The following is a 16,965-nucleotide window of genomic DNA, read 5'->3' as shown; positions in this document are numbered from 1 at the left end:
TGAAATCATATCAAGCGTCTTTTTTGACCACAACGCTATGAGATTAGAAATCAATTACAGGGGAAAAAACCGTAAAAAACACAAACACAAGGAGGCTAAACAATACGTTACTAAATAACTGAAGAAATCCAAGAGGAAATCAAAAAATACCTAGAGACAAATGACAATGAAAACACGACGATCCAAAACCTATGGGATGCAGCAAAAGCAGGTCTAAGAGGGAAGCTTATAGCTATACAAGCCTACCTCAAGAAACAAGAAAAATCTCAAATAAACAATATAACGTTACACTTAAAGGAATTAGAGAAAGAAGAACAATCAAAACCCAAAGTTAGCAGAAGGAAAGAAATCATAAAGATCAGAGCAGAAATAAATGAAACAGAAACAAAGAAAACAATAGCAAAGATCAATAAAACCAAAAGCTGGTTCTTTGAGAAGATAAACAAAATTGATAAACCATTAGCCAGACTCATCAAGAAAAAGAGGGAGAGGACTCAAATCAATAAAATTAGAAATGAAAGAAGAAATCACAACTGATACTGCAGAAATACAAAGGATTTTAAGAGATTACTACAAACAATTATATGCCAATGAAATGGACAACCTGGAAGAAATCAACAAATTCTTAGAAAGGTACAACCTTCCAAGACTGAACGAGGAAGAAAGAGAAAATATGAACAGACCAATCACAAGTAATGAAATTGAAACTGTGATTAGAAATCTTCCAACAGGGCTTCCCTGGTGGCGCAGTGGTTGAGAGTCCACCTGCCGATGCAGGGGACACAGGTTCGTGCCCCAGTCCGGAAGAATCCCACATGCCGCGGAGCGGCTGGGCCCGTGAGCCATGGCCGCTGAGCCTGCGCGTCCGGAGCCTGTGCTCCGCAACAGGAGAGGCCACAACAGTGAGAAGCCCGCATACCGGGAAAAAAAAAAAAAAATCTTCCCAACAAACAGAAGTCCAGGACCAGATGGCTTCACAGGTGAATTCTATCAAACATTTAGAGAAGGGCTAACACCCATCCTTCTCAAACTCTTCCAAAAAACTGCAGAGGGAGGAAAACTCCCAACTCAACATAATAAAGGTCATATACGACAAATCCACAGCAAACATCATTCTCAATGGTGAAAAACTGAAAGCATTTCCTCTAAGATCAGGAACAAGACAAGGACGTCCACCCTCGCCACTATTATTCAACACAGTTTTGGAAGTCCTAGCCACGGCAATCAGAGAAGAAAAAGAAATAAAAGGAATACAAATTGGAAAAGGAGAAGTAAAACTGTCACTGATTGCAGATGACATGATACTATACAGAGAATCCTAAAGATGCTACCAGAAAACTACTAGAGCTAATCAATGAATTTGGTAAAGCTGCAGGATACAAAATTAATGCACAGAAATCTCTTGCATTCCTATACACTAATGATGAAAAATCTGAAAGAGAAATGAAGGAAACACTCCCATTTACCATTGCAACAAAAAGAATAAAATACCTAGGAATAAATCTACCTAAGGAGGCAAAAGACCTGTAGGCAGAAAACTATAAGACACTGTTGAAAGAAATTAAAGATGATACCAACAGATGGAGAAATATACCATGTTCTTGGATTGGAAGAATCAATATTGTGAAAATGACTATACTACTCAAAGCAATCTACAGATTCAATGCAATCCCTATCAAATCACCAATGGCATTTTTTACAGAACTAGAACAAAAAATTCTTAAAATTTGTATGGAGACACAAAAGACCCCAAATAGCCAAAGCAGTCTTGAGGGAAAAAAAGGGAGCTGGAGGAATCAGACTCCCTGACATCAGACTATACTACAAAGCTACTGTAATCAAGACAATATGGTACTGGCACAAAAACAAATATAGATCAATGGATCAGGATAGAAAGCCCAGAGATAAATCTATGCACCTATGGTCAACTAATCTATGACAAAGGAGGCAAGGATATATAATGGAGAAAAGACAGTCTCTTCAATAAGTGGTGCTGGGAAAACTGGAGAGCTACATGTAAAAGAATGAAATTAGAACACTCCCTAACACCATACACAAAAACAAACTCAAAATGGATTAGAGACCTAAATGCAAGACCAGACACTATAAAAGTCTTAGAGAAAAACATAGAAAGAACACTCTTTGACTTAAATAACAGCAAGATCTTTTTTGATCCACCTCCTAGAGTAATGGAAATAAAAATAAACAAATGGGACCTAAGGAAACTTAAAAGCTTTTGCAAAGCAAAGGAAACTACAAACAAGACGAAAAGATAACCCTCAGAATGGGAGAAAATATTGGCAAACGAATCAACAGACAAAGGGTTAATCTCCAAAATATACGAACAGCTCATGCAGCTCAATATTAAAAAAACAAACAACCCAATCAAAAAATGGGCAGAAGACCTAAATAGACATTTCTCCAAAGAAGACATACAGATAGCCAAGAAGCACATGAAAAGCTGCTCGACATCACTAATTATTAGAGAAATGCAAATCAAAAGTACAATGAGGTATCACCTCACAACAGTTAGAATAGGCATCATCAGAAAATCTACAAACAACAAATGCTGGAGAGGGTGTGGAGAAAAGGGAACCCTCTTGCAGTGTTGGTGAGAATGTAAATTGATACAGCCACTATGGAGAGCAGTATGGAGGTTCCTTAAAAAACTAAAAACAGAATTACCATATCACCCAGCAATCCCACTACTAGGCATATACCCAGAGAAAACCATAATTCAAAAAGACACATGCACCCCAATGTTCATTGCAGCACTATTTACAATACCCAGGTCATGGAAGCAACATAAATGCCCATCGACAGATGAATGGATGAACAAGATGTGGTACATATATACAATAGAATATAACTCAGCCATAAAAAGGAACGAAATTGCGTCATTTGTAGAGACTGGATGCATCTAGAGACTGTCATACAGAGTGAAGTAAGTCAGGAAGAAGAAAACAAATACCATATATTAACGCATATATGTGGAACCTAGAAAAATGGTACAGATGAACCAGTTTGCAGGGCAGAAACAGAGACACAGATGTAGAGAACAAACGTATGGACACCAAGGGGGGAAAGCAGGGGGTTGGGGGTGGTGGTGTGATGAACTGGGAGATTGGGATTGGCATGTATACACTGATGTATATAAAATGGATGACTAATAAGAACCTACTGTATAAAAAAATAAAATAAAATTCAAAAAAAAATGTAACTAGAGTATAATGTCCATGATTTTCCATGTAGTCTGCAGTAAGATAGAATTTAATTACACTTCAATTCTGGATACTAACATATGCAGAGGTATGAATATAAAAATTATGAAAAGATTATTAAATGTACTAACTGACCCTAAACGTTTCTATGCTATAGTATAGACCCGTTTTGCTTCAGTGAGGGGTCAACAAAAAACCTGAAAGGAAACCTTTCATTACACTCCCAATACTTCCGCTACTGACTAAATTTTATAATTGTAAAGGATAATTTTTTCTTTGATTACTAGAAAGTGAAAAAATATTTTCTAAAGCTATAAATGCATATAATTGAGGCCGTCTAAAGACATCTGCTGTGGGAGCATACCTTAGCTATTGCATAAACAGACACACATGTTCACGCATATCTGTAGGTCAAATTTTTGATGATTACTCTTTCGTATTCCCTGCACAAAGACAATATGTTATATTGTTCATGTGATAGTGTCTACCCTATCAATCATAATTTCACAAAGTACATTTTTTTTTCTGAGTTGAAAAGGACCAAGAATACGTAGAAAATTCAATTTTCTAAAAATTATAAAGACAGTACCAGCCCAATCTCTATCAAACCATTTTTTGGCCAATTTCTTAAATAGCCAAACCTCTAGGATACAGTTTGGTATTCTAAAATATTTGAATTCTGCAGTGCATCTGCCTTTTATTATAATTTTTTTTGCTGTACGCAGGCCTCTCACCGTTGTGGCCCCTCCCGTTGCGCAGCACAGGCTCCGGACGCGCAGGCTCAGCGGCCATGGCTCACGGGCCCAGACGCTCCGCGGCATGTCGGATCCTTCCGGACTGGGGCACGAACCCGTGTCCCCTGCATCGGCAGGCGGACTCTCAGCCACTGCGCCACCAGGGAAGCCCCTATTTCCCTTTTAAATAACACAGACCAGAACATTTATGGATGTGTAACCAAAATAAGGTCTAATTCATACAGGAAAGACTACGATTCAGGTTTACAAGGAGTTAAACCTTTTCAAAGAAGCCTGTCCCTAAGGGAAAAAAATAAAAGATGGCAATTATCATTTTAAAACATGCAAAATAGGACAGTGAAGGGAGACTATTCAATAAACAAAAATAATAAGGTGGTCAAAATTCGTATATTCAGAATAGGGAAGAAAAGATTTCCAGAACGTTTTTTATAACACCACTGCATGAATAAGGAAATGCCTTTCTGCTTGAGTGTTTATACCCAAAACAATACATTTCTTTTGAACCGTAACTTAACTTTCTGTTATCACGTCATGTTATAACGATCAAACCTAATTTTTGTGGTAAAGCCAAAAACCACTCTGAAGAAGTGGTCTTAACCACAATTCAAAGCTTAAAGAATGGCTTTTCTGCCAAACCTTATCTGAGCCATTAACCTGTCGTGCTTTCATACACTGCTAGGACCAAAAAGGCAGGCCCAGCAGCTAGCATCTGCTCAGGCAAGCCTCAGAAGGAGGGGCCATGGTGCTCTGCAAGGGGAATACACAACACGGGCACGGAGGTTGATGGTACCAAATCTGGCAGCAAACTGCTTTGCCTTGGGTGGTACAATAGGCAGCCTAATACTTCAACAACCATCTGAGGATCCTTGGCTCGGCACAGGCAAAAGAAAGATTCTGAATTGAGAATCACCATAAAGTGATTAAAAGTATAGACCATGAGTAAATTATAGTAGTAAAACACTAGAACAGGAGGCAAAAGCCTTGGGATTTGATAGCAGCAATGAGGAAAACAAGTCTATACTCTTAGCAGGTGTAGACTTAACTGTCTCAGTTTGGGCCATTCATGCTATATATTTACTTGGTATTTTGCTGTGCTATGAGTTCAAATTATGTACAGCTGTTGTGTTACAAATTTACTAGTTAACTGGCTAGTCAACTGCCCCTAACATCAGCTGTCTAACTAGAAAATATGAGGGCACAGTTTTTCTTTAAAGGTGAGCTGCTCGGGCTTCCCTGGTGGCGCAGTGGTTGAGAGTCCGCCTGCCGATGCAGGGGACACGGGTTCGTGCCCCGGTCCAGGAAGATCCCACATGCCGCGGAGCGGCTGGGCCCGTGAGCCATGGCGGCTGAGCCTGCGCGTCCGGAGCCTGTGTTCCGCAACGGGAGGGGCCACACAACAGTGAGAGGCCCGCGTACCGGGAAAAAAAAAAAAAAAAAAAAAAAAAAAGATGAGTTGCTCCATTGCAGCAGCTAATTCTTAACATTCCTTTCTAACCAACTTCTACACATGCATGTTCCCTAAAGACACTGTGGTCTCTCTTCTCTACAGTACTAGTATTATTGACCTCTTCCCCTCATTCTTGCCTTCCATCACAAGCAATTCACTGACAAATGCTATCAGCTGCATTCCCAAATTATCTTCTATATCTCCACTCCCTGATTCCATAAGGTTAGATGAAGCTCTTATTACAACTTTTATATCCATAGCATCCTAAACTGGCCTCATGCAGTAAAACAGACAAGCACATAAAAACAAACAGAATATATCCACTTATATATGCTCTCATTTAACTCTCACTAACAATTCTGATAGGCATTATTTCAAACTTAGAAGGGAAAACTGAAGCTTAAAGTCACAAGGTAGGACTTTCCTCTGTTTCTGATTACACACTGACCATACTAGGATTGAAGATTACATATAAATATATAAGGAAGCCATAGCCTAGTCTTTAAACCACTTTACTTTGCCTTCGCAAAATAATTGTTTTTTCCCCAATTTTAACTTCTATTTGCTTTTATCCATTAAACAAACCACCTATCATATGAAAATATATTTAAACGTTTCAGAAAAATCACTTCTTAACTTGTAAACTATTTCTCAGCAAACCAGAACTGCTGATTCTCAAGGATGAAACGCTGTAGTAATCCAACTAGGGAAAACGGAACGATGCCACATTTAAATAAACCAGGAAAATCTGACTGTGTTAACAGCTCTAGGAATTAGTCAAATCTAGAGCCTTTAAAGAATTATAAGTATCCCAGTAACGAAGAAAATGCCAACCTGTTTCCATAATAAACTGAAGATGCACAGGGGATTTTTTTAGGCTGTAACTTTTATGCTGGACAAATTTGTTTTAATGGCATTAGTGAGAAATATGCCCAACACTATAAGCATGTATTGTTCATAATTAAAATTGACTCAACTGCATAAAATATTAAGTTTTCAAATGGAATTCTGTACACAGTGTGTGCTCACTAAGCGAATGAACCATAATAATAGCAAGTCATCTTGCTAAAAGGATAACAAAACAGTCATGAAATCGTAGCTCTTAAACTATAATATTATTTAGACCAACTATTTTGAATTAACAAATGATTATGAACAAACTGATCTGAAATGTCTAAGTTATTTTCTACAGTGGAGGAAAAAATTATAAATGGTCCACCAAACGAGTTCATACTAACTTCACAAATTTTATAAGAGAAAAAGGAATTAACTATTTTACCAAGTCCAAAGAGCTAAAACGATGATTAATTTCCTCACCCTAATGAAACTGTCTACTTTTCCCATAAAGAATGCCCTGCAAAGACACCATGCTATAGGTAATTACTGTTACTCGCACTACAACAGCAATGTAGTTTAATGTGGTATGCTGACACTTCAAAAAAGTGATAATCCATGTTGTTGGCAGATTCTATTAGGAAGTGGTATCAAGATCTAAATGGGGCTACAAACAATACAGCCGAAAAGAGGTCCTTAGAAGTTTATGTTCTTTCATGTAATTTTGTTGAGTCTAAAACTAATTGCTAGGAAAACTTACATACACCAGGTGTAAGTCTTCAGCAATTTCATGCAGGCAATTTTTTTATTGTTTTTCTGTGGTACGCGGGGCTCTCACTGTTGTGGCCTCTCCCGTTGCAGAGCACAGGCTCCGGACGCGCAGGCTCAGCGGCCATGGCTCACGGACCCAGCCTCTCCGCAGCATGTGGGATCTTCCTGGACCAGGGCACGAACCCGTGTCCCCTGCATCGTCAGGCGGACTCTCAACCATGCGCCACGAAGGAAGCCCGAAAACATCTTTTTAAATACTCTCAAAGAATCTAACCTTCATTCTTAGAGAGTGTTTTTGACTTGTTTTCAGTAACCAAAAGTATACTGGAGCGATATCTAACAGCTGACCCAGTAATTTATAACATGCTCTTTCTTCTAATCCTAGACCTGCAGTTGGGGTGCTGCCTCCGGTCAGTTCTCTCAGTTCTTGGCCAATTAAACTAGAAGGTAGTTTAGTTTCTTCCTAAACTACACTTCAGGGACTTCCCTGGTGGTCCAGTGGCTAAGACTCCGTGCTCCCAGTGCAGGGGGCCCAGGTTCAATCCCTGGTCAGGGAACTAGATCCCATGTGCCGCAACTAAAGATCCCGCATGCTGCAACTAACAAAAGATCCCACTTGCAACAACTAAGATCCTGCCTACCACAACTAAGACCCGGCACAGCCAAATAAATCAATAAATATTTTTTAAAATAAAAAAAAAACTACGCTTTAGGAGGAAAAATCTTTGAAAGAAAAAGATGACAAGCTGCTCTTGTGCGTTATGATAACCAAAGTAAAAGGAACACAGTTGTGCACAAACAAATGCCACGAAGTGACAACATGAAACCTTGCACTCAACAGGATAAGCAGCATGAGGCAGAAAGTGATGACGTTGGAAGTAAATATGACTGAAATAATGATGAAAAGCTAAGCAATGCTACTGATAAGAGGAGAAAAGGTTGGACAGTCTGGAAGAAGACCAGGTTGGGGTGGGGGTGGGGGGACACTTGGGGAAACAGTAATAGAAAAAAGGGATTCAACTCTCCCATTCTCTGAATCCACAGGTTCTTGTTCCCTGCCCGCATCACTAGCAACAGTATGTCTTTACGCACTGACGCAAAGACAAGCCACCAACGTGAAGGCAGTTAACCCACGGGGCGGAAGGGAGGTGGGATTTCTTTACCTATCTTCTGTAATTCCAAAAGATAATTTCTAGGTTTAATACATCATACCCAATTCAGAGCAGGAACATATATGTTTTTGACTCAATTTCCAAGAACTTGCAGAGAAACATGAATTGTACTTATTATCTTTTGGCCTCTTATTTTGGCAAAGATTTTTATCCATTGTTCAACTCCCGAGTGTAGAAAACTAATGTACAAATTCCATTGTTGTGAAACAATTTACCAGAAATCTTCATTCTCGTATTGTTTTCTAGGAAGGAGGGAACTGTATTTCAAACACAATCTTAAAACATGAATATGCTGATACTGTACTACTCTGAAGCTTTACTTTTTAAAAAATATTCACCAGAAACTCTGTGATCATCTTCAATATATCTGTAAAGCAAATATCTGCTGTTATGAGGATACTGGAATAGGCAGAGGCACTAATCCAAGAAAAATAAAATTTTAAATATTATCAAAATCCTCACAAAAACAGAAGTTCTAACATTTGACTACCTTAAATATATTTGTGACGTATCTAATTTAAGGTTAATTTTTTTGGCAACATTAAACTTTTATATTTACCTTCTGAAGTAAAAAAGTACCTGGTATATGAAAAAGTCCTAAGATACAAGGAATGGGAAAATGAAGTGGGTGGATTTTAGTATGTATCATCAGTTTTTTGGTACTTTTTAATTGCATGGGTCATTTTCATCAATGCAAAGAAAGTAAATTCCTTCACAACTAGGAAATATTATACATTTCTTACCTATGAGCCTTTAAATATTTACGAGGGCAAGCAAGCAAGAAAACACACACACATACACACACCCCAAATAACACAACAAAAAACAAGGTTTCATAGCTAACTGTTTCCTACTGTCAGAGAGAAAACTACTGAGCTAACAATCCTGTTTTAGATATCTGAAGTCGTCTCTGGCTGAGGTCAGTTTGGCAATATGGATTTATAAGACTGAGTGCCATACAGTTTCCCAGATGATCATTAACAGAACTTAGGTCTGCAATACAGTACACATACATACCCTCAAAACAAGAGTTTTACAGAACTATACCATATGATCCATTCATGGCATTTCCTATCCTGTTTTTTTCTGCTTCATATAATTTGCAGGGTGGGGGGGAGTAGGGGAGGATAGCAACTTATTGAATTGACTCCAGAATGGGCTACCACTGGCAGTTTGAAAACCACTGATCTATGAGTTGATTAACACATTAACAGAATGCATGCCAAGGGGCAGTTTACTAGATTACTCTACTTGATAAAATATCCTTAGTTAATGCCACTCATCAGCTGCTGCTATTATGTTCCCCTTTTCTCCCTGCTCCTTAGATATTCTCCTGTAACGCAAAGCATGGTAGGAAGATCCTTGAAGATGATATAGAGAATATGGCATACCATTAGAAGCCACAGACTGGAACCTATCCTGGTCGCTTTTTCTCAGCAAGGAAAAACAATATAAACCTAATACCACATCTCAGGGACATCTGTGACTATGGGAGGCATACACTGAGTGGAACCAAAACGATCCAAGCAACATACACATAAATGTGCATATATCTTGTTTATTTCAGCTTTTTTAAAAAAATGAAACAAGTTTTTTTAAAAAATGCTCTTTTCTACATTCACTGCACTGATTTTATTTTCTATTACAATACATGTCTTAATGCTGATCATAACCCCCACTAAATCGAGTTCTTAACCAACTAAATCGAGTTCTTGACCCACTAGTGAATGGGCTGAAACCTGCAATTTGAAAAACACAGCTTTAAAGGACACACAAATCGACCTAGCAGGATAAGAGGACCAGAGATAAATTACCAGTCTCCAGTGGCCACCTTCTTTCACTGATGAGAAAAAAGCTCAAAGAATTGAAAACATTAGTCAAAGAGTGATTGTTTATTTAACTCTAGGAAGATCATAGAAGAAAGTATAAGATTCAAGAAAATAAATAATGTAATAGCATCTCACCCCGCAGAAAAGAGGTTCCTGATCTGGCATTTAATAATCATCATCAGGCTTCCCTGGTGGCGCAGTGGTTGGGAATCCACCTGCCAATGTGAGGGACATGGGTTCGAGCCCTGGTCCAGGAAGATCCCACATGCTGCGGAGCAACTAAGCCCGTGTGCCACAACTACTGAGCCTGTGCTCTAGAGCCCACAAGCCACAACTACTGAAGCCCACGCGCCTAGAGCCCGTGCTCTGCAACAAGAGAAGCCACTGCAATGAGAAGCTCGTGCACCACAACGAAGAGTCACTCGCCGCAACTAGAGAAAGCCCGCAGGCAGCAACAAAGACCTAACGCAGCCAAAAATAAATAAAATAAAATAAATTAAAAAATAAATAAATAAAAATAATCATCACTGTTAATCTAACACTGGCTTCTTGCATGCTCAATCCTACACTAAATGTGTATGGAATTTATTTATATATATGTGTGTGTATATATACATATAAACACACACATATAATGCAATATATAATTACGGTATTATATTTTTAATACACAAGTTTATTTTTTTTCCAGATCATTCTTTCAACCTGTCAAAACGAAAAAAGTAGTGCCAGATTTGAAACACAGATCAGCTGGCCGCAGAATCTAAGCTCTTAACCACCAAGCTATAAACTCTTCCAAAGAGAAAGGAGTTCCCAAATCTGGCTGTGCATCAAGAATCCTCTGTGGCATTAAAACAAAACAAACAGATGCCCAAGTACTACCCTAAAAAGAGATTTTTTTTTTTAAGTTGAAGTAGCAAATATTATGGAGAAATATATTTTGTAAACAATGTATCAAATACCGTCTCCAACCAAAGAAACCATCTTTTTGGAGAGTAGACACTGTTGTATTGGACATAAAATACCTGGTTGAACTTGGTTAACAGGCAGCTGACTTCACCTTGAAACTTGATTCACTGTCATTATAGACCAGAATTTAATATCAAGCAGTTTTGTCTTAGGTTTAATAACTAAATTCCATTAATAATTTAACTGCTGACATGTCAAGAGGATCTTAACATAAGGTAGACTGATAAAAATTACAGGCTGCACCAAAGTATTTCTATTACACTTATATATCCATGATTTAAACATCTATCTTCCCAACATGTTTTCCTTCATTACCTAAAAGATAAAGAATTTTGAACCCGATGTAACTTTATGAACTCAGCATTCTCCCTGGGCTGATTCACTTCCACTACCCCAAGAAAACATCCAGTAGCAAGCAAACAGTACAAAATTAGGTTTCCAAGGTTTCCAATAATTAAGAAATGGTTTTGACTACATCACTCAAATAAAATGTTATGAACACAAAAACTTTAAAGATTTTTGATGGTTAAGTGGGTAATATGAAGCCTAGAATTACCACTACTAGCAACCACAAGTAACAGTGGGACTACATACCACAAACACATGAAAGATTAACTGTATACATATGGTGGTGAAGAGACAACAATCACAGTATTAGTAAAGAATTACTCATTTTCCTCTCAGTAAAAATTCTTTGTAAAAGACAAAAACAAGCACAAACTATAAATGGTCCAAGTAAAAATTATTTCGTTTGGTCAAATTAATACTCCAACTGAAGAACTGTATCCAATTATTTCCTGTTCAGGCTACCATGAAATGACAGCACTACAGAGAAACTAGTCTATGATGTAAACCAGAAAGATAAATACAGACTAACATATGAATAATCACTAAACTATTTCGTGAAAGAAACTATAGCCCATTACTATTAAAATCTAGCAAAAATATCTACCCTAGTGTCTCCTATAACCATATCTCAAAGGGGGGTGGGGAATCACTCAACAAGCTTGTGATACATGGTTTTTTTACAACAAAAAATACTTTTGCCATAACTCCATAACCACATCTGCAATCTAAATATTAAAATATCTTAAAATATGCAATAATTAAATACAGAACCATGAGTGTTCACTCTACACATGACCTTGGGGCCGCTGGAAGATTTCTAAAGCATACCTTTTAATCCACGCCATGGTACTTCAAGAACATGTTAAGGTAAGCCACAGGCTGGAACACTTCGATGCACGTCAAAACACCTCAGCCAGTTTATCTGTATCATTCTCCTTTCCTTTTGAGATCATAATGGTTCCGAAGAACTATAATGCTTCCATTGGAATGACAGTTTCATAATTTCAATGACTTAAAAACAAAAACAAAAAATAAGAACTTAAGTGTTGGTATGTTAAGCCACTAGTGAGTGCACTGTGTTAATTGCTGCCACGGCTAAGAAAAACAAAGCAGCTACTGCTACTACCACGTAACATTTTTAATATGACCCTGATGTGAATGAGGAGGAGTACATGCTTAGTGGTCAGAGTGACAGCCCTTGCTTTATAGAGATCTATCCAAAGCCCACAAATCTCTTTACCCCAACTGATTCTTCAGTTTTCTTCTCAAGGAATGAAAATAACCTAAAAGACAGGTCTGAATACTTGGTAGGTGCCAGGTTCACCTCTGACCAACTATTCTGTGTTGAATGAGAGCTGGAAATCACCCACACACCTGCATAAAAGGGAACTCATTAATAGACACAACAGGGATTCCTTCAAACAATGCCCCTTCTGGTGTTAATATTACTGAATCATTTTAATTCCATGGAAGTCATTAAACTGTAAAAAGTTACAGTTTCTAAAGCTTACTTCTATGAAGAGCATGCAGATAAATGAACAGATCCATGGCTAACTATCAGGTTTTAGTGTTTCTCTGTGATTGCCTTGACAGGTTACCTGATTCCTCCTTCCTCCTCATCCCACTCCACCTTTCTTACATAAAAACATTAAAAACACTTCATTACTTAAATGATACAGTAAGAAGTCTATGTATCACATTTTAAATCTAAGAATTCATTCTACTTCTGCTTCAAGTTTGGCACTCTATAGTTACAAGAAAGAACGAATACTCAACCTACACAAAGGAAGTAAAACTGATAAATTATCAGTAATACACATACATTTATGTCATAAAGCAGTTAACATTACTTTAGGATGACTGATAGGAAACTTTTAATAAAAGCAAGCAATAAAAGGGGCTTCCAAGGAAAGAAAGTAGCTGGGAGAGGTTTGTTATACTCTGGGTTTATGGGGCAGCTCGTGCAAAGGTTAATAGACAAGGAATGGCAGACATCAAAGTTTCCCAGCCAGAGCTAAAAAGTACGTGCTAAAGACAAAGAGAAATTATTTCCTGTTTGAAAGGGTAGATTCAACTGATGAAAACATTTCAGGTCCACTGTCAGGAAAATTACATATTCCTGAGATTTAGATTTATTGCAGGTTGTAGGGAATACAGACTACAAAATGTAGGTCACTCTTCAGAAAGCTGGTAATAGTGGCATAATTGGGAAAATACTAATGAAGAACAGAAACAAGGGCCCTGGTCCAATGAAATCACTGTAGCCACAACCATCTTTAAAACTGATCATTTTACCGCTTTAGTGCAACTCCCCGACCCTTCCCCCTCCAGCTTAAAACCTTTCAAAGGCTCTATATGTGTTACAAGCTCCTGGGAGGAAACACACATTGTTTCCTACACTCTGTTCCTCCATGTTTCCTATACTCTGTTCCTCCAAATAAACTCTGGACTATCAGGTTAATGTTCCTGAAGTACAGTTCCTCCCTTGCACATAAAGAATGATGTTAATCACTGGGAAACAAGGCAGGATATAAATACATTAGATAATAAAGGAAAGAATAAAAGCCTAGGTCTGTAACACTTACTCATTATCTCATTTAATTTTTCATAACGCCATTTTACAGAGGAGAAAACTGACACTCTGTGGTCAAGTGACTGACCAAAGAAAACACGCAATATGAGAAAAGAACTAGGCCTTCAATCTAGACCCTCTAGCTGGAATTTCAACACTTGTTCTATGCAACATTGTTGTAAAATACTGCTGGAGGAAGGAGGTGGTATTGGGGCTAACATTTGTTGACAATATGCCAAGAATCATGCTAGGGACTTAATGGTATTTTATTTCATCCTGATTTACCACTCATAAGACTGACTAGTTGCCTCCTTTTACAGGTGAGGAGATTCAGGCTCATAGACATTTAAGCATTAATCTGTTCAACATAATGCATCTGAGACTGAAAGAGGTTGGTCAGATATTGTCTCATATGTCCAACCCTAAAACTCACACTCACGTTGCTTTGCCAATCTATCTCCCAGAAGCAATCAGAAGAAATCAAATCCAAACTTGTTTTATTTTTCAACCTGGCTGATCTAACAATAATCTAATTTTATAAATGCTGCTGACTCAAAATGTAGTCAGTGTATATAAACAGATTTTTTAGCTATGGTTTAACAAGAGACTATATGCACATTCACTAAAGCCACTAAGAAGGCTTAGAATCATATTTAATAACTCAAATCAGAAAGTTCATTTGATTCTTACAAATGAGATCCAGTTTTTTCATGAAGTTATGCACTTGAAGATCTTTTAAAACTGACTTGTAAATCATGGTAGTTATCAATATAAATTTTAGTTGACAAAACAAAAATAAGCATAGAAGTTATTTTCCTTAAGAGGGTGCACTACCATGTTTCCCATGGACTGCTGTTACCAGTCCTTAGCCTCATGGAAAGCAAATCATTTATTAGGTGAGGGAGGTGAGGCCATTCAGTCAGATTATCAGTAATTAAAAAAAAAAAAGAGAGAGAGAGCAAGCAGATGGTCAGCTCTCTACAATGCTTCAAACCATGTTAAACTAAGAGTAACAAAAAGCACTGGAAAAATTCCCCATATTAAGGACAGGAAACTCCTAAGTAACTTCAAATTTGAACAGAATCCAGCACTCACGTTGCATTCCAAAACTGCCTGCAGAAGCGATCAACAGAACTACTATACCAGTGTTTTTGGTAACAAGTTAGATGACTCAAAGAAACCATTTTTTAAATTGCTGAAACAGAATTTTGCAGAATTACCATATTTAAGGGTTCAAAACTGTTACAGGAAGAAATTAAATAGTCATTTAACAAATCTTCATCAGGGACTTCCCTGGTGGCGCAGTGGTTAAGAATCCGCCTCACAATGCAGGGGACGTGGGTTTGATCCCTGGTCTGGGAAGATCCCACATGCTGTGGAGCAACTAAACCCGTGCACCACAACTACTGAGCCTGAGCGCCAGAGCCCACAACCCACAACTACTGAAGCCCACACACTGCAACTACTGAAGCCCGCGTGCTGCAACTACTGAAGCCCCGTGCCTAGAGCCCGTGCTCCGCCACAAGAGAAGCCACCACAATGAGAAGCCCGAGTGCCAAAACGAAGGGTAGCCCCTGTTCGTTGCAACTAGAGAAAGCCCACACGCAGCAACAAAGACCCAATGCGGCCGAAAAAAAAAACGAGAAATTCTGATGCCCAACTACATACCTTTTTTTTAATAAATATATTTATTTTTTATTTACTTATGTTTGGCTGTGTTGAGTCTTCATTGCTGTGCACAGGCTTTCTCTAGTTGCGGCGAGCAGGGGCTACTCTTCGTTGCGGTCTGCAGACTTCTCATTGAGGTGGCTTCTCTTATTGTGGAGCATGGGCTCTAGGCACGCGGGCTTCAGTAGTAGTTGTGGTGCCTGGGCTCAGTAGTTGTGGCTCGCGGACTTTAGAGCACAGGCTCATCAGTTGTGGTGCAAGGGCTTAGTTGCTCCGCAGCATGTGGGATCTCCCCGGACCAGGTCTGGAACCCGTGTCCCCTGCATTGGCAGGCGGAGTCTTAACCACCGTACCACCAGGGAAGTCCCCCAACTACATAACTTTAATTTCAAAATTAATGTGTATTAAAACTCTATGCAAAAAAAAAAACTCTATGCAATTGTCTACAAAACATTTCACTTCTTTTGGAAGAGACAGAAATACATTTTCATGACAGTTGTTACGGCCTCCTTCACTATGTTGTGTCCAAATTGGGTAGCTTTTGTCTTTCATCTCTGTAAAACTATTATCTAACCACCAAAGCCTGGAACACAATTGGCACTCAGGACTTAAGCATGTGAAAATGTTATAAACCCCATTTGGGACACACAACTGACAGCTAAATACAGAACGTTCGTGATGGAGTGCTTGTCTCATGTGCTCTAAAATATGTTAGGCACACAAATATTCGAGTGATTTGAAGAAATTATTTAGAAATGGCTTATACATGCTGCAACAATATCAAGGACAACAGAGACTTTGAAAGAAGATGATTTAACATGGACACCATTTTTTGACTACTGAATTTTGTTTGTTTTGTTTCTGACTACTGAATTTATAATACACAATGATTATTAAGGTATAAGATCAGCACTGCTGCTAAAACATAAGCTTCAGGAATGTAATTAGAAACAAATGCCAGTAACTTCAAACTTCTATGCTTTTATAAACAGTCTCACATAGAAAGCTGAAATGACAATAATGAATGCATTCCAAGGCTCACTGCAATATTACCAAGAAAGGACTGGTAATTTCCAACAACACAGGAATAATTAAATCATGGCACATCCATATGATGGCAATAAGTTAGTAATGTTGACATTTATAACATGGTAATATTCTAATTATAAACATGGTTAGTTAACTATATATAGTGTTGGGACTTCCCTGGTGGTCCAGTGGTTAAGACTCCACGCTCCCAATGCAAGGGGCCCGGGTTCGACCCCCGATCAGGGAACTAGATCCTGCATGCCGCAACTAAAAGATCTCACACGTGGAAATGAAGATCCCACGTGCCGAGACTAAAACCTGGCACAGCCAGATAGATAAGATAGATAGAT

At 38.4% G+C, this 16,965-nt stretch overlaps 1 protein-coding gene across 5 annotated transcripts in view; it reads right to left on the bottom strand.

The window, feature by feature from the left end:
• Positions 1-16,965, bottom strand: part of LOC307185311 (recombining binding protein suppressor of hairless) — a 233,090-nt gene that overhangs the window by 62,512 nt on the left and 153,613 nt on the right. For 2 of the 5 annotated variants that reach the window (XM_079919377.1, XM_079919378.1), the window contains exon 2: positions 12,175-12,357. The exons of the other annotated variants lie outside the window; for them this stretch is intronic. In XM_079919377.1, the coding sequence (XP_079775503.1) occupies positions 12,175-12,191 (17 nt within the window). In that variant the 5' untranslated portion in view covers positions 12,192-12,357. The remainder of the gene's footprint in view (positions 1-12,174; positions 12,358-16,965) is intronic. 5 annotated transcript variants of the gene reach the window in all.

The sequence above is a fragment of the Stenella coeruleoalba genome (genome assembly GCF_951394435.1).
Source record: "Stenella coeruleoalba genome assembly, chromosome: 4".
Lineage (NCBI taxonomy): Eukaryota > Metazoa > Chordata > Mammalia > Artiodactyla > Delphinidae > Stenella > Stenella coeruleoalba.
This window is presented reverse-complemented; position numbering and strand designations above follow the sequence as displayed.